The sequence below is a fragment of the Leptodactylus fuscus genome, chromosome 1, assembly GCF_031893055.1.
Source record: "Leptodactylus fuscus isolate aLepFus1 chromosome 1, aLepFus1.hap2, whole genome shotgun sequence".
Lineage (NCBI taxonomy): Eukaryota > Metazoa > Chordata > Amphibia > Anura > Leptodactylidae > Leptodactylus > Leptodactylus fuscus.
Genome location: NC_134265.1, coordinates 107,747,877 through 107,772,226, shown reverse-complemented (window position 1 = coordinate 107,772,226; position 24,350 = coordinate 107,747,877). Strand labels below are relative to the sequence as shown.

Genomic DNA, 24,350 nt, shown 5'->3' with positions numbered 1-24,350 from the left:
GGAATGTCAGGTGATCCCGCTCCATATTATGTGTAGCAGTGTTCACACGGATTGTGTATATGATTGTCTATGGTTCAGATAAGCCGGACAGAGAAACGCAGCATGTAATGGTTGTCTACCCTGCCATAGAAGCCGCCAGGTGCACAAAGTATACTACTACTACTACTACTACTACTACTACTACCACTACTACTACTACTACCACTACTACTACTACTACTACCCATTACTTGTAGTAGTTGTAGTGTCCAGGAAATAAATAAATAAATAACTGGCCGCATAGGACTTAATATGTGACTTCATAGAGATCTACTGTAAAACGAATATGACCAGTGAGGACAACACACATGGGCTCCACTTATGTATATTATAAGTGAGGGGTAGGTTTTAGATACTTCTTTACACCTATAAAAAAAAGAAAGAAATAGACGCAGATAATGTAAAATTTCGATAGCATTATCCTATTAGTGATCATTTTATTATATCTATATTTGTACTTCGAAATATATGTGTCCGTGTATAGATAGATAGATAGATGATAGATAGATAGATAGATAGATAGATAGATAGATAGATAGATACATGATAGATAGATAGATAGATAGATAGATAGATAGATATATGATTGATAGATAGATAGATATATGATTGATAGATAGATAGATAGATAGATAGATAGATAGATAGATAGGAGATAGATAGATAGATAGATAGATAGATAGATAGATAGATAGATCCATGTTAGACTGTTCATAGATTTGTTTCTTTCTGGGTCAGTGAACACTTCCCACCAAGTGTGTCTGTTCAATGACAGATTTATCAGATGCAATGTGAAAATGGAGAAAGGGAATAACAGGACCCTGAAACATATATATATCTGTGGTATATAAATAGAAGGGTCAGGCGAGGAAAGCGTTAATAAAAAAAAAACACTGAATTCTCAACTATTTGTAAGTTAAGATAGATCGATCCATCACTAGATAGATAGATTTACATCTATAGACAAATAGAAAGATTCACATCGATATATATATCCAGACATCTTTATAGATATATTCATATCAATAGAAAGATAGATCAGACGGATAAATAAATCATAGCTACATGTACGATATACATAAATAAATAAATAAATAAATGGAGAATATATATTCGTATCCATAGACCATATACTTAGACTGAAATCGAGATATATATATATATATATATATATATATATATATATATATATATATATATATATATATATCAGTTGGTTGCTTTGGCTCTGGATAATGGATTGCGGCGCTGATGATGATGGTGGTGATGATGATGATGGCACTGCAGACATGGTTTGCCTTTCACCTGGCTGTAGACAGAGGCGCTAGAGTTGTGCAGACACCTACAAGCACAGCTCAGGGATATGATGACTTGTTGCTGGAGGAGGTGTTCTTGTGTTCTTGTGTTCCTATGTTCTTATACGTTCCCATACTAACTGCCAATAATTCAGCTGCCATCCAGGCACATTACAGGACATCGTGCATTGTATGTAGGAAGAGGTAATTCCCTGTTTTCACTTGTTCACCTCTAATCTATTCGGAAAAAAAGAAGCCAGATGCCAGACTTTGGTTGGTTGGTCAATGCCATAAGAAATCCTGCGCTGGATTTATAGGGCAGAGAAAAAGGAGCCAGGACTGCATGCTGTGATGGAAACAGTATAAATAAATCCGGGGCTACTGCTGTCTCATCCCAGCGCCAAGTCTCCTCTGAGGACAAGTGAATGTTTTCACACTGGGAGCTAGCAAGTAAGTAGAGGATTTCTTCTAGCACATGCACTTCCTTCTGTGAATGGGGTACAGTATATTGGGGACTTTAGCAATAAGGACATTCCGTGTGGTGACATTATTATGTAATACAAACCATATATAGGCAGTCAGTCACCCACCACACTATATACACTGCTGCCAATAACTGTATGCACATAAAATACATAACGTGTGCTACATAGTCTACATATGAGAATGGAAATGACTCCCACTGCCCCTACAAGCTAGACTTATAAGTGTAAAAATTATTCATATAAATGTCATAACCAAAAGTCTCCTTACCAGATAGATATATTATGATTTTATTGCATATTCCATATATATATATATGTATATATATATATATATATATATATATATATATATATATATATATATATATAGACACATACTCACCTTGATATAGGTAGTATATTCATAGTATAGTAGTATATTCATTCAGCAAGCGTTTTTATATAAAAATGTATTCTCGAAGAAGTAAGAATAGAATATAACCTTGCTACCAACCTGGGAGGGTGAAGGCATATTTGTTCCCCTGGCATGTCTAGGGTTAATAATGTGCGGATTTCGCCCCATTTCTGACACTGGGCACATTCCTTAAAAGCACAGTGAGGTAAAGCAGCCTGAGCTGTGACCTTGTCATTTAGGCTGCATGTGAGGGGAGATGTGGCACATTACGCATTGTTAGCAGGACTCAGGTCTGTACAGGGATGTAATCATAATATTTGAAGGTATTTTCCAGCTCCATCATAGTGATCTCTTGTTTCATGCAATGTAATAAGTGTCAGCAAATATGTTAATACTAGGTCTGCTTTCCATCTAGGAGAAAATAAATAAATAAGGAATACATTGAGGAAAGTGGAAGGTTGTAGCAAATAAGTCATCTGATCTGTTGATGTGAGGATTAAGTGATGGTTAAACACAATATGGTAACTGGGGCTGTACAGGAAATTTGCCTGGTGCTCAGGATCTCATTACTGCAGAATAATAAACACACGGATTGATGTCTCCTGTAGAGTACACAGGACTGGCCAGGTACATACATAGTCCTTCCACATCTCATAGAGCAGCCCTATGTGCCACAATGGCGCACAGCATACAGTGCTATGTAATATTGGAACAATGTCGCTGGGTCTTCATAGAATTCTAGCATTTCATCAGACTGCAGTTTCCTGCCCTGCTTGGCCATTTCAGTATAACAGCAACAGGAAAAAATAACAAAAGACACAAAGGTGGGTGTTGACGTCCCTAAGAGTGATAGATTAAGTGCCCTTTAACCCCTTGGAAGCCGGAGCGTACACCACTTGATGACATTGCATATGAAGAACAGGAGTTTTATAGGCAGTCCTCATATAAACGATGTTGGGGTCACGTCTGTTATCTGGAGGATGGTTGTGCAAGTCACAAAGGAAACAGGTAGAGCTATAAACTGTAGGAAGATGCTACGGAAATTATCTTCATTCTGTATCCTGAAATGCATCTATCTCACGCTCTTTTAGAGCCATTTCATCTAGTCTTAGATAATGAAAAAAAAAATCTAACAACAATATACAACACATATAGGACAATTTATACTGTATAAGAGCTTTAAGATGCCATAAACCTGTACACTATAATAGTTGTTATACTGAAGCAAGGACTTTACCAACATCTGATGGATACATAGCAGTCTGACTTGTAGGCTGTGCTAATGCTCCGGATCCCAGGCCTGGCCCTGGGCTCTAGTAAAGGACTCTGCAGCCCCAAGCCAGGAAGTGTTGTCTTACCTCTGCCTGTCTGTCTACCTGTCATACACAACAAGTGTCACAACTCACAAGACCTGTTTATTAGTCAACGTACAATAGCACTACGGCATACAGCAATATACAGAATACAGATATATATATATATATATAATAATATATATATATATATTAGAATACACACTCACACTGTATATATATATATATATATATATATATATATATATATATATATATATATATAGTGTGAGTGTGTATTCTAAAATATTCGAGTAACTTAATAGTGTCTATGTGGCCCCAATAAGTAGTCATGAAAAAAAAATTCACGGTTTATTAACGGATACATAGTAAATATCATAATGTATTAGGTCAACGCATACCCAGTATATATAGTACTCGGTATACACTCAGCCTAGATTTTATATATATATATATATATATATATATATATATATATATATATATATATATATAGTAGTATACTGTAGATGTGGAAGTGCACATGACATTAATCGGTGTCATTGTATACTAATGTAGATGTAATAAGGATCATTATATGTACTATTAATATAGCATAACCTATATCTTCTAATATATTTTATATCTTATAATAATAAGTATACATTTTATTTATATAGCGCCAGCATAATCCGCAGCACTGTACAATTTGTAGGGTTCAAGTACAGACAGAAAGATACATTACAAAGAAATAGTCACATAGTTACTTCACACAATGGGACTGAGGGCCCTGCTCGCAAGAGCTTACAATCTATGAGATATGCTGATGATGCTGTAATCTGCTGTAAAACAATCATTCTATCAGTAAATAATGTGTATAATCTGCGATATAGATTACTATCCATAATATATACTGAAGGAGGTTAATTGTGGCTGTGATAAGAGATACAATGATATGTAAGGAGGTGAGGACAAATGATAGGGTAGAGAAGAGCTTATCTGACCATGTGATTTATAATTGTAAATTTATGAGGAAAGCGGGTGCATGAGAGATGTGTGACTAAACATAGCAACATAAGCGCCATGTACATTCCTGATAGGGAAATAGATGCAAGCACAAGCTGGAATATAACCATCACACAGCCTGTGCCCTCAGGGCTGCCGCTCCACATACAGTGCAAATGATATAATGGGATGTGCCTAATAGATGGCCTGGGTAACTTATTACAGAATAGTCCTTCACATATTATATATAGTCTAATTTATTACACTGCTGCTATAAAAACTGTTCTTACTTGCCCTTCTGACGACTTCAATTATAATAATTATAGATCCTGACTGGGAATAAATGATACTGAATTAATCCTCTTCATACGTGCACAGTTGGTTCTGCTCGTATATATGAAACAATAATATAAAATATAGCACTAATATTATACAGACACAGCTCCTTCTTTTCATTTCAGCGTCTCTTAATGTGGAAATTGAGTTTCCTCAGTGACCTCTGAATTGGATCTGAGTTCTGTTAATTCGATCATTTGGAGAGAAGAACAAGTCCTGGTTCTTTTTATACCGTACAATTGGGACCAATGCTGAGAACACATTTGTCGTATTAATATCCAGCACATTGTACTTCTCTAACCTAGTCCACCTCATATACAGTGCCAGGCTCTCTGCAGAACTAGTTTTGTTCTCAATGCCTCCATGTACTGTATATTCGTCAGGAATGTATACCCCTAAAATCTGGTAATTCCCAGGAAGCACCATGATTGTGAGAGAGCTTGTGAAAGGGGCATTTCATCAGGTAATGTGAGGAGGATACATCCCGAAATAATCCCCTACTAATGAGATCCGCCATATTCTACACAAAGGCCTCCTTTCCCACACTAATATCTGGAGATTTCCACCGCTGCCTCATTGTATATTCCAATGAAAGCATCTCGGGCGATTAGATAATACCTGATGATACGTGGTGCTAATATACATATATATATATATATATATATATATATATATATATATATATATATATATATATTTATATAGTGTTGGAGTCATCGGTGTTCGCAGTGACGTGCCCTGTATTTTCCAGTTGGCACTTAGGCTTGTGATTGACAGCTCTCTATTTAAATCCCAATCCACCAGAACGTGCAGTGACATCAGGCAGCTCCAGGAGGCGGGCAGCTCCTGCACTGACACTGGTGACATCACCCAGCTACTAGCTGACACTGAGCACAGCTAGGGGCTACACAATCACATCATACCGGTGAATCAGGACAGGGGAGGAGGGGGTGCTCCATAGGCTGCTTAAAACTGACAATGGACCCTACTGATCTACAGGACAGAAGTGGTTGAAGTGACTGTGGCATCGTGCTGTTGTAAGGAGCACTTCTCTATGTTTGTGGTATAGTTGCCTTCCCTTGAATGGTGTCACAGAGGGACAATCTGTAAGGGGAGCTCCTATTTGTGCTCCCTTATGGAAGAGAGCAGCCCTCTGTCCCCCAAAGCCAATGCTTTCAGTATCGCCTCTCTGATTTCAGCCTCAGAACAAGTGGACACAGAGGAGCACAGCGCTGCCCTGGAGAAGCTCTGCAGGTTCCAGTGTCACCCCATGAGAATGCACTTCAGTGCTGTGACCAGGGATATGGAGGGTAAGTGGCCCTCTCACTAATCCTTCCCACAACTAGGATTCAGCATCACAATTTCCCCCATGTCCCTCCTCATCTATCTATGCCAGTAAGTGCCCTCGCTAATGCCCTGGATCAGTAATGTGTAACGTAGGTCCCTAATAATAAACGCATCAAATGCCTTAATTTACTCTTATCCTCATCTTACCCTATGCTGGTCCCTGCTCATGTACACAGCACACTGGGGGACTATTCATGTAAAACACCCACCTATGTATGTGGCACAGACAAGTGTATTACTAGTGTGCACGGTAAATCCAAATATCAAGTCCACTAAAGAAATAAAAGGTATCCCTGCATATATCTTAATACACATCATTTGTATCTATTGCATCAAATTAGATTATTGGTTACTGCTAATATATTACAGATGAATATAGAAGATTAAAATGGAGCCAAACACATTAAAATATAAAATAATATATCAGATAAATTACATTCACCGAGCAGATATTCTGTTACTATGTGTGCGCCGAATCTGCGCTCAGGTCATGGATAGGTCGCATGTTCACTGGAATGTACTGAAGTCAAGACTATACAATGTCCATGCTCTCATAGCCTTCATATCTCAAGCAGATTATTGAATATAGTAGTAATAATAATAATAATAATAATTGCAATCAATAATCACCACATATTACACATTACTAAATATTACATGTAGAATTCAGTCCTCATTGGTGCACTTCGTGCAATATGACTTTGTATTCGCAATGTTACAGGATGTCGTAAGCAAAAAAAAAACAATAATGGAAATGTAATAAATTAAAACATAAGAAAATAAAGTACTAAAGTAGTTACGTTTATTATATTTTATTAGATAAATTCAGAAGCAATTTATATTGTAGTAATAATAATAATAATAATAATAATAATAATAATAATAATAATAATAACATAGTCATCAGAACTATACAGCTCCCAAAAAGGATATTTTCTACGTTACCCCAAGAAAGAAGCCTTTAATACATATATTGCCAGCAATGTATTTCTGGGCACAGTATACTATTCCATACGTCTCTCCGGTCTCTCCATAGTTATTATCAGGAATATGTTGCAATTCTAGCCGGGCAGGACAAGGATCCATTAATTGAGAATACAGTGACAATCCCTGTCCTCCTAGGCAGATATAGGGCAGGTACAGAGGAAGGGGTATGGCACCTCATTGGTGCTTGATGTTTGCTTTTAGTGGAAGAAAAATGCCCTGTTTGTTTTGTTGTGGATGGAGGTCTACACAAGTGTGTATAGCTATTGTTTAAACAATAGGAAGGGGAGGGCAGTAGTGGAAGAGAGGAGGGGGTGTAGCAAGGGTGACGCCTTATATAACTGCACAGAAAAGTGGGTGTCATGAGGAGGAAGCTCTGGTAAGAAGAGGCACTTGTGTGTCAATCATCTCATCAGGGTCGCACAGGCGAGGACAGGGCGCATTACCTGCGACTCCAAGCTTTTGCTTATCTAAATAGAAATAGGAACCGGTTGTGTAGAGAAGGGGAGGCCCTGCCTATGTGAGCAGGCAGAAGACTGTGGGCACTGGGCTGTGCACAGCTCACCAGCAGGAGCTCTACCAGGGCCACTCAGTGCAGTGCCCAGGACAGGAAGGCTTGCACTGGCCCCTCTATCCAGGAATGTCGCCCACATACCGGTTACTCCAGGCAGCCCCGGGACTATAGCTGCTCGCAGATGATCTGTGTAACTTGCTGGGCTGAGTAAACAGCAGGAAGGGAGCAGCCTCCAGATCACCTACATTGTTCCTCCAAATTCCTGCATGTAGCAGAGTTAGCCTGATCTCAGGTAGCCTAGCTCGGAGTAGTGCACAGCCGCACATCTGCTTTGTCCTTTGCTTTATTCTCTTTGCTCTTTTTTTACTATTTTGGGTATGATCTCAGCAATCTCCAGTCCCTGGCTCACCCAGCTCTCGCATTTCTGCGATGTTGCAGCTTTCACAGCCAACAGTCTAAGTAGCCTAAATGCTTCTGGGGGCTACCACCTCTCCCCGTCTCCGGGAGACCCCTACAGCCAGCACGAAGCCCACTACGACCCCTGCTCTGCGGCTCAGCATTCCTATAGTTTCGGCCCTGGCTCCAGCCATGCCTGCCCGGAATCGGAAAGTGCTGGAGCCTCGTCCTCCAGCTGCTCATCCTCCTCCACCCCTGGGAGCAGCAGCAGCAACAGCAGCAAAGCCCCGGTGAAGAAGAACCCCAAGGTGGCCAACATCACCGTGCAGCTGGAGATGAAAGCTCTGTGGGACGAGTTCAACCAGCTGGGTACAGAGATGATCGTCACCAAGGCTGGGAGGTAAGGCGACATTTATCTGTGCGACAGCTAGTGGTCGTATATAGGATTATTGTGGGGTCTGAGGTGTAGCACTAGCCCCATCTTTACCACAGACATAACTGTGTAGAGTAATAGATGGGTAATATTGTTGGGTGCTATTTATAGATCTGTGGATGAGTATTATTATGGAGAATAAGTGACACTTCTTTTATCTGTGAACCCCTCCACTACTATCTGCTGGCTGCCTAGGTGTCCAGGATTATTCTCTAGGCCTCAGACCAGTGCACTGAGGGGCTGGGAGCTGGCAGTGGAAACTGTGACCGTTTTAGAAAGATGATTTCATAGTGGGAATATTTCTTGCTGTAATTACAATAATTGGCATCCAAGTTGTGGAGGGAAAACGTGAATAATTTACAGGGAGCAGTTATGAAAACATGGCCACTCACCACCTGCTAGGCTGCATTAGGAAGTGTCAGCATACACATTGTACTGAATCATAGGAGGGCAGCTTGTACAGCCACATTCACACAGGTATATTTACTGACACCATTAATTCCTCTCCAAGAGCTATCACCGCCCAACACGGCAGCATAAAGACCACTGGGATTATTGGGAAATGTGGAGATTTGTGCCTTGTAAAAGCCTATAGGCTCCAGCATGCTGACTGTACAGGGGACTAACCAGGATAATCTGGAGATAAACCATCAGGAGGATTCCCACGTCAGCTAGACAATGGCAGAGATCAGGGAGTTGTGAGGTTATGCCACAATCATTTATTCCAGAATTTATAGGAAAACACCTTATCATATTGTAACAGAAGCCGACAACAATAGTAACAATAAATGAAGCTATCTACAAGTATTATTCTTAGTATAGTACCCGGGTTATTCTGCGTGCAAACAAACTCCCCATAATTGTATTCTATTATATATTAGACATTTATATATGTACATTTGTGTAAAGGCCTATACATTGTCCAGAGGGATATGAAATAAATCACCTAGTTACATAGTTAGTGGAAGTTCCCAGCAGTTTTATCACCAGCTCATCCCCTACATGTGACCTATATCCCCTATATCTCCTATATCTCTGCTGTGTTTGCTCCTTTTCCCTCTCGGAGCTCAGGGTAAATATTATTTCAAGTTACTGAATCCAATTTACCTCTCAACAGGTGACTGAGCAGAATAGCTAGAGAGAGCAGAGAAATAAACGCAGGGGGAGTCAGCTACAGGACACACGGGGAGAATAAACAGAGAAATGTAGAAAATAAACGGGATCCCCCAAACCCACCGGCACCTCCTGTGTAGCTGTAGAGTATGCAGGGTTTCCAGGCCTGACACCCCTGCTGCTGCCGTGTACTGCTGTATACTGCTGGGGGAAGCGGGATAAATCCATCCCAAGGACAAAGAAATATCACTGGGGTCAGACAGAAGAGATTTCTCTCACTGCCCCAGATCACAGGGATCCCCGAAGACAAACTGATTTCACTTTTTCTTAGCAAGTCTTATTATTTGATAATGACAATAATTCCATCGCATATACTACATGACATTATCTGTAGGAGAGAAAACATTACTAATATATTCTATGATAATTCTATGTGGCACTAAATTCCGTCTTCTACATAATGTTCATATAGAACTGGAAAATACTTACAACTGATTTATCTCGGAAATAGACTCAATAGACACACAAGTATTTACTAACTGCTAGAAGAGGTTATTATAGATAGATCGATAGGGGTGTATTCTTAGTACATACTATGGGAGATTGTAATATGTATGTAAATATATATGTTTAGTAAATACTGTAAAATGTTGTAATATAATTATAATATATATACATATATATGATATATATATTAAGTTAGATAAAAGTTTCGATAAATAGATAATAGATACATCGATAGATAATAGATAGATAATAAATAGACAGACACACTTAATTATGAAACTAAATATTTATCTAAAGATTTACAAAAACATACACTATGCTCCTTGTAATGGTGACTGATACGGCGTAGGTATACAGGTGTAGGTAGTGTAGTATATGGAGAGTTTTCCTTTTATTAGATAGAATATGAGAAAGTTCTTGAATAATTCACACGGGTCACGGGCACTGCCATCTCCAGTTACCGGCTTGTTGTGGATGGAGTGTATGAGCTGACATCTCCTTACATTTACACTCCTCGGAGAACTGCTTAAGGAGTAAATGAGTTAGAAGCGCTTTAGAGCAGTGTCAGTGAGGAGGAACATGAGTGATGTGTGAGGCAGCTCCATGTTCTCCCGCATTGTCCCGGGGACACCGCCACAGTCCTCGCCGCCTGCTGCACATTCCTTCTCACTTTCTTCATTATTAAGCCAATTCAACAAATGGACAAGTCCTTAAAGGTTTTCTTTTCACAATGCACAATAGTCAGAAATGTAAATCAGAACACTACTACTAGTCACAGCTAGCCAGAGGAATGATATTATTATTGTTGTTCTACAAATATAATTTAAAATCAAATGATTAAAATACATGTAATCTATATACAGTATGATCTATCTATCTATCTATCTATCTATCTATCTATCTATCTATCTATCTATCTATCTATCTATCATTTGCCAGTCTATGTTCTATCTATCTATATATCATCTTTCTGTTCTTCTAGGCTTTGGTGCATATCTCTGTGTCTTCCTTTTCTAACAACCCTCTCTCTTTCCTTGGCTAGATGGAGGGACATGATTTTACCTGCACACCCCTTTATCGAATGTAAAGAGCATTTCAGTGTCTGGATGGGAATAAATCTGAAAGCCCAATGTAATAGTGAATCTAGAGGAATGTGTAGATAGTGTAAGCAGTCAGAGATAAGGAGATGACTGGCGGCCGCTTCTCTCATGCTGAGGATAGCAGCCTGCAGTAATCCTGTCAGGGCTTGGAGCTAGATAGGGAATAGTACAATTATATAGCCATCAGTCAGGACACAGGACACAGGTGGGATCAGATAGGGCCATTCATTGTATGTTCTCATCCTGTATATAATAGTGCCCTCTCCTTCCCCTGGCCAGGCGCATGTTTCCCACCTTCCAGGTGAAGATATTCGGGATGGACCCCATGGCTGACTACATGTTATTAATGGACTTTGTACCAGTGGACGATAAGCGCTATCGGTAAGAACCAGCTGTACCTTCTCTTCATCTATATAGCCCTATATGAGCGAGGTGCTGTGTATATAGAAATCACTGTCTGTATACCCTCAGTGACTGCATCTGCACGTGCAAAGAATGGACATCGAATATCTTGTCATGTAACCTGGGAGCAAAAACACAACTTCATAACTTGATGGATGTATCCCACAGATGTTAGGACAAATGTTATGTATATATGGGAAGCAGGAACAAACCTCTATTTTATATGCTCTTGCTATCCCGTCATCACCCAAATTATCAGCAAAGAATAAGTGGGGATGGGGCTTCACTGAAATCCCTCATCATTTTCAACCTTCTTCTACATTGGAAGTTGTGCTGGGAGTATCTGCTGAATAATCCGATGCTTTATGTGTGTTATTATTTACTGTAGTAATATGATAAACCATACACTCTATACGAACCATTCATTGTACACATCTAGAATTTATTACAGGAAATAGCAATAAGGGAACATGAAATCAACATAAAAGAAATTACTATCACACATACAAGTATACACACTCATAATAAACACACGCTCACAAGCTAATATAGGCACAAAAAGCAAATAAAATATCATAAAATAAATGCATCAAGAATCCCATAGAGAGGTGCATGTTTATATAAACGATATATATATATATATATATATATATATATATATATATATATATATATATATCATACACGATGCTATACTAATTCATATAAAGCATAATTACACAAAAATGAATAAATTCGCATATCATAAGGGCACAAAAGCACATACATAGCACAGGTGAGGTAGAATATAAGACTCTACACTTATCCTTCTATTATAGTACTGCCAGTGATGACATCTCCTGTGTCTTCTCCATCAGATATGCCTTTCATAGCTCCTCGTGGTTAGTAGCCGGCAAGGCTGACCCCGCTACCCCGGGCAGGGTGCACTATCACCCGGACTCTCCAGCCAAAGGGGCTCAATGGATGAAACAGATCGTGTCCTTTGACAAATTGAAACTGACCAATAATTTGCTGGACGACAATGGCCATGTGAGTGACAGCCAGTTATATGTATAGTAGCCATCATAATAAACTGGGACTGGTGGGGGATAAAAACAACTCAGGGGCCCGAGTTTTAACAAGGTTCATGCCTATGAATCTACTTGTCTATCTATCTATCTATCTATCTATCTATCTATCTATCTATCTATCTATCTCTCTCCTATCTATCTATCTATCTATCTATCTATCTATCTATCTATCTATCTATCTATCTATCTATCTCTCATATCTATCTATCTATCTATCTATCTATCTATCTATCTATCTATCTATCTATCTATCTATCTATCTATCTATCTATCTATCTCTCATATCTATCTATCTATCTATCTATCTATCTATCTATCTATCTATCTCATATCTATCTATCTATCTATCTATCTATCTATCTATCTATCTATCTATCTCCTATCTATCTATTTATCTTCTATCTATCTATCTATTTATCATCTATCTATCTATCTATCTATCTATCTATCATCTATCTATCTATCTATCTCCTATCTATCTATTTATCATCTATCTATCTATCTATCTATCTATCTATCTATCTATCTATCTATCCTTATCTGTCTTGTTATGCTTCATCTATTCATCTATTTCCATATTTCCCATGTGTGTTTATCTATCGATATATCATCTATCTCTAGTATTAATGATGACATTAATATTTATTTTTTTTAATAATATGTATAGTTTATATGTATAATGTCATATTCATCTATTACTTTTAATCTAATTGTATCTATGGATCTAATCTCTTTTTAATCTGTAATCCCTGTAAATGTATTCTCTAGCTATATCTAGTATCTGTTTTTCTACATCTATGTTTCCACGTTGTTATTTATACCTGTCAGTCTAGTTCTATGTTTATCTGTTTATCTACAATCTGTTCTTCGTTTGCAGTATATCTCCCTATAATCTGCATATAATCTATCAATCCTTCGTTTGTCATTTTTCTATTATATCTGTCTACGATGAATCCCTATCCGTTTCTTGATCTACATGTTTTATTCATATATCACTGTAGTATTTGTATTTCTCTCTTTCTATGACGGTATTGCAGCACACATCTGCCATCTACTTGGTAATGTGCAGTATTATTACAGTAACATTGTACTTACTTGTGGTAATTCTGACATTATATCTTCCCGCGCTTTATACTGTTCTCATAGATATTGAGCCCGTGTGAAGAGGAATACATGCAGTACATGTCTGCTGATTTGTGGTAACTGTTCACCCTTCTTCCCCTCCAGATCATCCTGAACTCCATGCACCGGTACCAGCCGCGTTTCCATGTGGTGTATGTGGATCCTCGGAAGGACAGCGAGAAATACGCGGAGGAGAACTTTAAGACTTTTGTGTTTGAGGAGACCCGCTTCACGGCGGTCACAGCCTATCAGAATCACCGGGTGAGTACTGGGACCGCCCCCGCGCATCTCTGGTGCTCAGAGAGGACGGCCGGGGCTCTGCGCGGTTATAGAGGACTGGAGGCTTAGCTTTTTATTTATTTTTTCTGTCACAAAAATTTCGTATAGTAGATCCATGGCCGCTAGAGGCTGAGATAGTATGTAGAGCTGCGAATGAACAAATGCACATTGCACGACTTTATTAGAAGACCTAGCGCTACTGCCGCTGACCTGAGCCTCTCCTCAGCCGCTTCATAAACCAGATCATTTCCCGCCAAATATCTGAGGTGAACTCCAGGGCCCGCCAAGAATTTCGTGACGTTTCATATTCCATAATGGCTACTACAATATCTTTATCGAGAATGTTTGTCTATAGGGAAAGCCACTAAATGTTATGAGATTTCCTTTACCTTATCCCATGGAACAGAAAAAAAACATATAAAGATTTATTTCAATCTTTATATTGTTTTTCTTATTATGGATATTTCATATCACACCGGATGGTTATATCCACCCCAGAACCTGACAGGATACAGAGAGTATATGACTGCTCACAGGGTGCAGTTTTATTCTCTAGACAAGTTTCCTAAAAATAATCAGACAGTGAGTCCAATTTCTCATGATTTTTGAGACAGGATTCTGGTGTGTCCCCTATTTTACACTCTTATTTTCTTGCATGCACGTAATTTATTAATAATTTATGTTTTTCACCAAATGTTTTTCAAAAGTAACCTGAAATGTAGATGTGGTAATATATGTAATGTTCATAAAACCTATTTTTTTTTGAGGAGAGTAAGCATACTTTAGTTTTCGCCTGACTTTTAAAAATGTGCCAAAAATTCTGGAGCAAAATTGCGACAAATGTATGATAAACTGCAAAAACCACTTTAGGTTAAAAAAAAAAAAAAAGTCACAAAAAATTGCTTCAATAATCTCCTTATGATAAATCATCCCCAATCACTCATGGACATATTGGGAAAAAAACATACAAGATTATACAGATATTACATATATATATATATATATATATATATATATATATATATATATATATACACATATGGGTCAGAGTAGTGATCTGAACATGTACTGAGAGATGCAAAACCATGACAGCCATATTAATCAATATTAATCAATCAATTATTTTTTTCTATAAATAGTGAAAAAAATTAATCCTATTTTAACATACCTTTCAATGACTTAGAGATGATTGACAACTGCTGGACAAAACTACTCTAGCTTTGCCAGTTACAATAATATATCAGTATAAGATAATAGCGAGGTATAGATCAGCCATTATAAAGATGATTATTAGTCTATATTATTGATAATGCCCTTCTATCTCAGTCATGATACACAAGCAGTCAATTCCCAGTGTCCATCTGCTTAATACATTGTCCAGCAGCTTGTGCAGGAAGTAAGAGCAGAGAGCAGCTCTGGCCAGGAATACAAGTGATGGACATCAGGAGGGAAAGAAAACAAGGCTGAACCCCACAGGGATATTATTACCTATGTAAACCCAGAACCACTGCACTCTGACTCTATATTACTTCCCCACTGTGACATGTCAATCACATAGTGTTTAGACAAATCTGCTTTTTTGTTTTCCTAGATGTGCCAGGTCTGCTGTGCTTCACTAAGGAAATGGCCATCACTGCTCAATAGCCACACAATAGCCATGTAAACAACAATAAGAACCAAGTGAATAAGAAGTACAAGCTGTAATATATATATATATATATATATATATATATATATATATATATATATATATATAATTGCAAAAGGCCATTCAGTGTATTATGTGTTATTATACCTAAATAAGACAATACAGTGTACTGCTAGTTGTAATCTTCCATGTGGTACAATAATGCTTTGTAGCTGGAGTGTGTTGTTCTGTAGTGTATAATGTGAGTTGTGTTATCACTATTACTAAATCATCGCATGCAGTGCTCTGTGTGCTTTGTTCATTATTATATCAGGTCATATAGTGTCATGTGCGCTGTTGTATAATTACATGAGGCTATGTAGTGTATCGCATGCTGTTGTATCAATATTGCTAGTATTACAAAAGGCCATGTAGTACAGTGTATGCTGTTGTATTATTATTATTATTATTATTATTATTATTTAAGGCCATGCAGTGGACTTTGTGTTGTTGCATCAATATTATATTCATGAACAAATATTCATTATTAGTTCATGCAGCGCCCTGTGTGATTTTGTATCAGTATTATAATATCAAGTTATGTAGTACCCTTTGTGTGCTATTGCATCATAATTATATGAAGCACTGCAGGGCACTGTATGCTATTGTGTCATTATTATATGAAGCTATGCAGGGCACTATATGCTGTTGTATCATTATTATATCAGGCTATGCAGTGTACTCTGTGTTCTTGCATCACTATTATTATATGAAGTTTGGAGTATACTGTGTGCCATTGTATTATTATTATGATATGAGTCCATGCAGTACACTGTGTGCTAATGTATCATTATTATTATTAATATATCAGGCCATGCAGTGCACTGTGTGCCGTTGTATTATTATTATTATTATTATTATTATTATTATTATTAATATATCAGGTCATGAAGTGCACTGTGTGCCGTTGTATCATTATTATTATTATTATTATTATTATTATTATTGTTATTATTAATATATCAGGCCATGCAATGCACTGTGTGCTGTTGTATCTTTATTATTATTATTATTATTATTATTATTATTATTATTATTATTATTATTATTGTTGTTGTTATATCAGGTCATGTAGTGCACCGTGTGCTCTTCTATCATTATTATTATTATTGATATATCAGGCCATGCAGTGCACTGTGTGCCATATTATTATTATTATTTCAGGCCATGCAGTGCTCTGTGTGTTGTTTCTTTTTAGGATAGCAGGCCATGCAATGTACAGTGGCGGAAATGTTTAAATCAGTTTATGTGAAAAAAAAAAATCACAAATTTTCAAAGTAACAGTTTCTGGACAGATTTATTCTAATTTATTTCGGAAATTGTTATAAATTATGGTGCACATTTACACTGTCTCAATCTGCACTAGCATATTGGATGCCTGGATACGTAAAAGATTCACCGCTTTATTACAAGGCATAAGTCTCCTAATAAATTTGTCACATTTCACTCCTGTATTATGATGGCTTGAGAAGGTAATTCACTGCACTTTGTGTTATTATGGATAGAGCAGGCCATGCAGTGCAAAGTGTGTTGCTTTATCATCATTATTTGTTTATTATTGCATTATTATTTTTTTATAAAATTAAACAGTCCATTGTCTTAGTATTATTATTATTATTATTTCATGTAATGCAGAACTTTGTATCTTTATTGGTACAGCAGGCCTCTATGTACAATATGTTGTTTTATATATTCTTATTGGTATATCAGGCCATGCGATGCACTGGGTTCTGTAATTAATAGCATAGCAGGCCATGCATTGCAGGTTATCACTGCTATAGCAGACCATGCACTGCACTTTGTCTTATTGTGGATGCAGTGCACTTTTTGTTATTATGGGTACTGCATGCACATCATCACATGTGAGTGACACAGGGAGAAGGAAGCAGTAGTCCCCAGCCCTCTTGTGAGCTTGGCATTTTTCTGATGACCTGGGACAGCTGCTCTGTCTCTCTCTCCCCCTCTCACTGCCTCTCTCCTGGTTTCTATCACTTTGACCTCTAAGTCTGAAACTGTCACAGAAAGGGCTTAAAGTTTGTTTTTCAACCCATTCCGGAAACTCACAATCACATACTTTATCCATGGATTTACTTAAATATAGAGAATGCCTTGCCTTGTCCCAGATGAGCCAAATAAATACACACATATGATTTAGGCAGTGATCTGTCTTAGCTGCTCTGCTGGTGACCCATCTCTGTAACATGCCATATTCTTACAAGTGCATGCTATTCCCTATCCTATTCTCCAAGAAACCTTAGTCCACTTGAATCGGCATTTGATGGCTCTTTTGTTTAGGTCTTTGGAGAAGAACCATATGTACATTTACAGGCCATAATGTTTTTTTTTTCTATACCAATTAAACATATAGGCCTGTTATTTCCCTGTTATTACAACAATACACATATTATTTGTATGTCTATCCTAAGTAAATGAATAAAGTACATGTGATTATCAAGAATCTGATTTTGCTCACAGAAATTGTTACCAAAACACCATTTGCTAAATTTGGCACACATTATGGAAATACTGAATGCAACAGATCTGACTGTAAAAAAAGGATAAAAGATACATCCCCTCCAATAAGTTTATAGACTATTTTTGTAACATTATTTTTTATTTTGTTTCCTTTTTCTTATTTTGTAATGTGAATTAATGATGACAAATTAATATACTCTTTATATAGAATAAAATATTTTGCTCTTTTGCTGCATTGGCATTTTAGTACCTGCAGTCTACCCAACAGATTAATGCACATTTTTGACATTTTTTATATTCTTCAATGGCTGATGTTTGCTAGGAATTTTTGTTAAATAAATAGGGATAGCACCTCAGACAGCAGAATCCTCCCTCCCCCGCTTAAATGAACATTTTATTGTTAAGTCCAAGCTGATGTAACAGAAAAAAAAAGAATGTAATCAGAAAAATTTAGTCACGCATTATATCACAAAAATTGTGTTACATTGCGTGTCTTTACTTATACACAGGCTTCATGCACACACGATTTACAAAAGGAAAACTAAAACATGGACCTAATATATAACAATGGTTTTGTCTGACGCTAGCTTTGTTCTCTTTAATTTAGATTTGCTCCTCCCATGTTAAAAAAATAAATACTGATCTGTAATGCAGATATAAAATATTTAACCGTATTATGGATGACTTTGTTTTAAGCTCTATTCCTTTCTCATACAACATCTGATGGAATAGGTTATATACTATGTTATGCAGGCTGTGTGAAATTACATCTGTGAAAACATGGATGTGTGTACTGCCCTATTGACTAACACTGGCTCTGTATTACGGATCAAAACAAAATGAACTGCAAACAAATATGCTTGTGTTCATCATGCCTCAAAAATTCTGAATTTGATACTCATGAGCAGGTCTTGGGGGCCACAGCATCTATGTATGCAGCTCAGGACGAGTGACATATGATGTGTATGTGCACAGCGTGTCCTGTGGTAATGTAAGCAGATACATCTACATCCTCAAAATAGTTACATTGTGTGAAATGTCACTTATTTAATTAGACTATATATATATATATATATATATATATATATATATATATATATATATATATATATATTATGTGTACATATATTTATACATATCAGATTTTCTGGGTGATAAGAGAGGTCTGATGACTCCAGGTTTGGACAAGAAAAAATATTTAAAAATATTTCATAATTATTTAACCTTCCCTGGTGGTTTTATGGAAAAGAGTGGTCAATATCACTAACTGATATGCTATGGAAGATGTCTGTAGCGTTATACTGTGTGGGGTCACCAAGTAGCTTGATACTGTGTGGAGGGCACTAACATGGCACTGTAGGATTTTACTTGTTGAAAAGTGCATCTTACAGTCTGGTATGGTAAAATGGAAAATATGATAATTATACATTCATAAATATTTTATATATGTCTACTGCCAAAGTGCTAAAATTAAGGGCAAATTACAGTATTTATTAAACTACATGCGAAAAATTGATTGACATGATGTACTGACTGTTCACAATTTTTCATTTATGTTTGCATATCAATGTTTCCTATGACCTTTAATATATGAGTGTTATAAACAATAACTAAAACAGCAACTACATATCGCACAACATGTATCAATAATCATATTTGTAGATCTGTTTTAAGGATTATTATGTTAGTAACATTTTTTTGTTCTCTTCTGCTTTTTTTTTTAGATAACACAACTCAAAATTGCTAGTAACCCATTTGCTAAGGGCTTCAGGGATTGTGATCCAGAGGACTGGTCAGTAAATATAATTATCCCTAATACATTACTATAGAAGAATATACATGTAGTTACACCATCGTGCAGTTTATATTGTTATCAATAGAGTGCAGTATATTAGTAGATTTAAAATATCAGTATATAATATTCAGAGCAAATTGCCTACATACCCTTACATGTGCAGTTTCCATAAACTAGGTTAACTGCAACAAGCAAATCTTTACTAAACAGACACTTGCATCATATTTTCATGGAGCAAGTACTTACTTGTTTCAGGCCTGAGTTCAATGTGTTTACACAAGGATATTACAAATTCACAAGACAGTGGATTGGAATAAAATGAGGGTAAGAAACTACTGGAGGAAAACATTATTAGAATAGCTTCTTGTAATTTATTATATGTATATTTATTAGTAATTAATACCTACAAATGTTGGTACATATTGTAAAGCAGTATTATGATAGGGTTATTGTGTGATCAAAAATGTTTAGAGATGACTTATATATATGTTTGACCTTGCAGGCCCAGGAATCACAGACCAGGATCCCTCCCACTCATGAGTGCTTTTGCAAGGTCCAGAAATCCTGTTTCATCACCTCCACAGAATGGAAGTGAGAAAGGTCAGTAAAATGTACCCTGGGTAACCTGCAAACTATTACAACAAGTATATAAGGTGCATTATTTGTGTTTTAGTACTACAGGGATATTTTTTTTTTGTCTATATGTATACCATGCTACCTATGTAAAAGACCATGCAGGTCAAACCGGTCTGTGATACACATTTTTCAAAATTGAACCTCAGAATATCATCTCAAACAGTTTTCGCTTTATACATATGTTTCTGGGCTTCTCTGTTTTAATAACAGGATCCGTATGGCAGAGACCTAGAAAAGAGTCTGCAATATTAAACTTGTACTATATTACAACAAAAGTGTCCCTCATTTGGCAGACATTAAAATGTCAGTAATTTTGGTACACGCTGGGTTTATGCAACAATTTGTGACTTTTTCTTGTTTTTTAAGTTTTTCTTTTTTTTTAAATAAAATATAAAGTGGGTTGGAACAAGATGGTGCTTGGTAGAGATAGGGAAGCTTTATCCTCAAGTGACATATTTACTAAAATGTACATTATAAAGCTAGCGTAATTTCAACCTGAAATCTATAGGATCTCCTAGGTGTTGGTGCACGGATGGCCACAGTTGTGCTCCAGTTTTTTAAGATCTGGCAACAGCTGTATTTAAGTTAAGACTGGTTTTCATAAATTCTCTCTTTTAGTTGCTTTACATAACACATCTAAATGGCTTATTATATAGGTTTGGCCAGCTGTGGACAAGGATAGATAAGCAACAGTGAACAAATCACCAAATCTTCAGTGCGAAGATGTTGGGACTACCTAGAGTCATATCCAAATTCTCAGAATCACATTTTAATTTGATTTGCACTCATTGGCTGACATTTATCAATGTACTTTCAACTTTCTTTGGCATACAACATAATATCCTATCTGCTATGGGACAGAGAATAGCATTCTCTAAAAGTAAAATGATCAGTAGACATGGCTCACTGCTTGGCCAGGATTTATACACATTTATGAATTGTGACTTTGTAAGATGTCACTAAATTCTTGAACAACCTCACTCCAAGTAGGCCGATGGCTTAAAATCTGAAGTAATATCTCCAGACATATTTACATATGTGACAAATAGATCAACATTGTCTGACATTTTGATAAATTTGTAGCAACCAATGGCAACTTTGCCTCCAGCTAAAATGACTTACAAAATAACCCACAAGATAAATACTTATTACTTACAAGGTGAAAACAATCTTTCTCCTAATTTAAGTCATTAGGAAAGAGGGAAGAGCAATACTAACTACAGTTACATTTAAATTGTATGGCTTTAAATGTAACCATTACTAATTTACAGATCTGTTTGTTTCCAGCCATATACAGTGTTTATTATAAATTCATGTTCTAGCTTATTGTTGTAAACACAATCTTTACTACTTTCCCCATTTCATATTATTAACAGAACATGAAAAAGTTCACAGAAGCTCGATATAACCTGCACTTGTCCAACCAACTTATCCTATATTCTAACAGCAGGAAAAGATTGGCAGATTAAGGGCCTTTTACCACACACACTGCTGGAGGTTTTTTTTTTTTTTTTTTGCTACTTAAACTCTAGATTTCAAAAGTGTCACATACTGGTACATTTTACATGTATTTATTTTCCATTATGCAGTGCAAACATTTCTAGAGACACCAAGGGGGCCCATCCTCTAGCGCACACTTTGGGTCTGGTCAAATAAATGCAGTCTGTGTTTGTTTAGGGTTACACAACATTAAGAAATTTCAAGCGTGCACATACTTGTCAGTCATTTCTTTCAGATTTCATCCCTATAAGAATGTCTTGTCAGGAGGACACAGCTTTCAATTCAGCACAATGATAAGGATTGGAGGGGTTTTCCACACAACGGTTCTCTTGCTTTTCTTCCCCTCCCTGCACTTAGACTATGGAGTTCTGGAAAACACACGGCTTACTTTTCAGATAGACTCACTTGCATTGATAGCAGCTTTTGGTTCGAACAATTGCAAAGCCCCCTGTTTATTTTACTAACAGGGTGAAAGAACATCTGATCCATTGAATACAAAACAGCAATAATAACACATAGAGATCTTTTTGTATTCTTTCATGATTTCACTTTTGCTTTGTGTTCTTCTGTTTGGTGCCAGATATAAATTTGTCAGACATGTATTGTGCCATTTGGGATTAATGACACTAGAAGGAAATCACTGAGCAATTCATGAAAATTTAAGGTGTCTTTAAACACTTTTCCAGACTATACCACAATTTACTGTTATGGTCAAGTGTGTGTGTTGTGTTGACTTACATGTGCAAAAAAATAGTTTTTTTTCAGACAGATGTAAACATTGTTTTTACAATTCCAAAAAAATGTATCTATCACAAAATACTTCAAAAGACCACCTGTTTTGAAGTATTTTGTGACCACCTTCAAAAGACCACCACTTTGGGAAAACTTCCTACTCACCTAGACCATTTTCTGTGATGGATTTTAAGCTCTCCATGCTAGCCATTTTCTTTGAGAAGATCACATCTCAAGAACACCACTTTTTAATCCAAGTGTGGGTGGTCGTCTTAAATAGGTTTCACTGGATTATCTTTATTAATTACATGTAGAATAGTATATAAATCAATTATCTACAATATGGTAAGCCATTCAGGGAATTAGACCCTGATACACTGTCAAGAATAAATATGGTTTTTTTTGTCATCTCATTTAGATAATAACTGTCTATATCTATAGAACAGATAGAATATCAGAATTTTACATTTTATGTTAACTAATAACTATCATTTCTATTGCAGATGGAGACAGAAGAGATTATGAAAGGGACACCAGTGGCACTCCATTGCACGGGGATGCAGCCCACCAACAACTCATGTCTAGAGTTCTCAGCCCATCACTTCCTGTTCCAGGTGGACTTGTTCCTCTTAGTACTGGCAGACCCAGTCCTCCTCATGAACTTCGATTGGACCCCCATTCTCAGGGTTCAGAGCCTTTGCATCACCATCCATACAAATATCCAACAAGCTATGATCACTATCTAGGAGCAAAAACCAGACCAACTCCCTATCCCTTACCAAGCATCAGAGGACATGGTTACCATCATCATCATATGAACCCGGCAGCGGCCAATATGTATTCTGCAGCTGGTGCACCTAGCAGTTATGAATATGGACCAAGATAACTGGAGTGAATATTGTAATTAAACAGCTATTTAAAGTTATTAGACAATGGAAGTTTTATGCATGATTTTAATTATTCAGTAGTGTATGCTTGGATATTACATTACTGCTGAAATTAAAGTTGCTCTGACCCTAAAGTCATTAGGGTGGACATACAGTTACCATTGTGACTGTGACAGCAACCAACAAGCAAGCTGGATCTTCCAACTAATCCTGCTGGGGCTGTTATGTCGCTAGAGAGGACATGGCACTTGAGATGTGTCAATAACTTGCTGTGATACTGTGCTGGGGAAGGGCCATGAGCACAGAGACTTAGGAGAAGTAGTGAAATGGACCTTTATACAAATGGAAGAGAAAGTGCAGTATCAGCCCCCACAGCTGCACTGCTCCTCAATGAGTGATCCAGACCTGTTCATAAAGGGCATTGACTTCTGCAGGGTCAAGTGCACTATTCTTGCTTTAAAGAAGCCATATGCTTTTGTTTTGCTGTTTTTCTTGTATTTCCTGGAAATAAATGTACAGTATGGT

At 37.0% G+C, this 24,350-nt stretch overlaps 1 protein-coding gene across 1 annotated transcript; it reads left to right on the top strand.

The window, feature by feature from the left end:
- The first annotated feature begins 5,981 nt into the window (after positions 1-5,981).
- Positions 5,982-23,842, top strand: TBX1 (T-box transcription factor 1). The gene is made up of 8 exons (XM_075276025.1): positions 5,982-6,156; positions 8,079-8,487; positions 11,520-11,621; positions 12,500-12,671; positions 13,940-14,095; positions 20,000-20,067; positions 20,573-20,670; positions 23,442-23,842. The coding sequence occupies exons 1-8, from the start codon at positions 5,982-5,984 to the stop codon at positions 23,822-23,824; spliced, it is 1,563 nt and encodes a 520-aa protein (XP_075132126.1). The 3' UTR covers positions 23,825-23,842.
- Positions 23,843-24,350: the final 508 nt, after the last annotated feature.

Excerpts from the sequence above, each read along its gene's own strand:
- TBX1 (XM_075276025.1), top strand. The coding sequence starts at position 5,982 with ATGGAAGAGAGCAGCCCTCTGTCCCCCAAAGCCAATGCTTTCAGTATC. Across the intron at positions 8,488-11,519 it reads ATCGTCACCAAGGCTGGGAG|GCGCATGTTTCCCACCTTCC; the intron begins GTAAGGCGACAT and ends TCCCCTGGCCAG. Across the intron at positions 20,671-23,441 it reads ACAGAATGGAAGTGAGAAAG|ATGGAGACAGAAGAGATTAT; the intron begins GTCAGTAAAATG and ends TTTCTATTGCAG.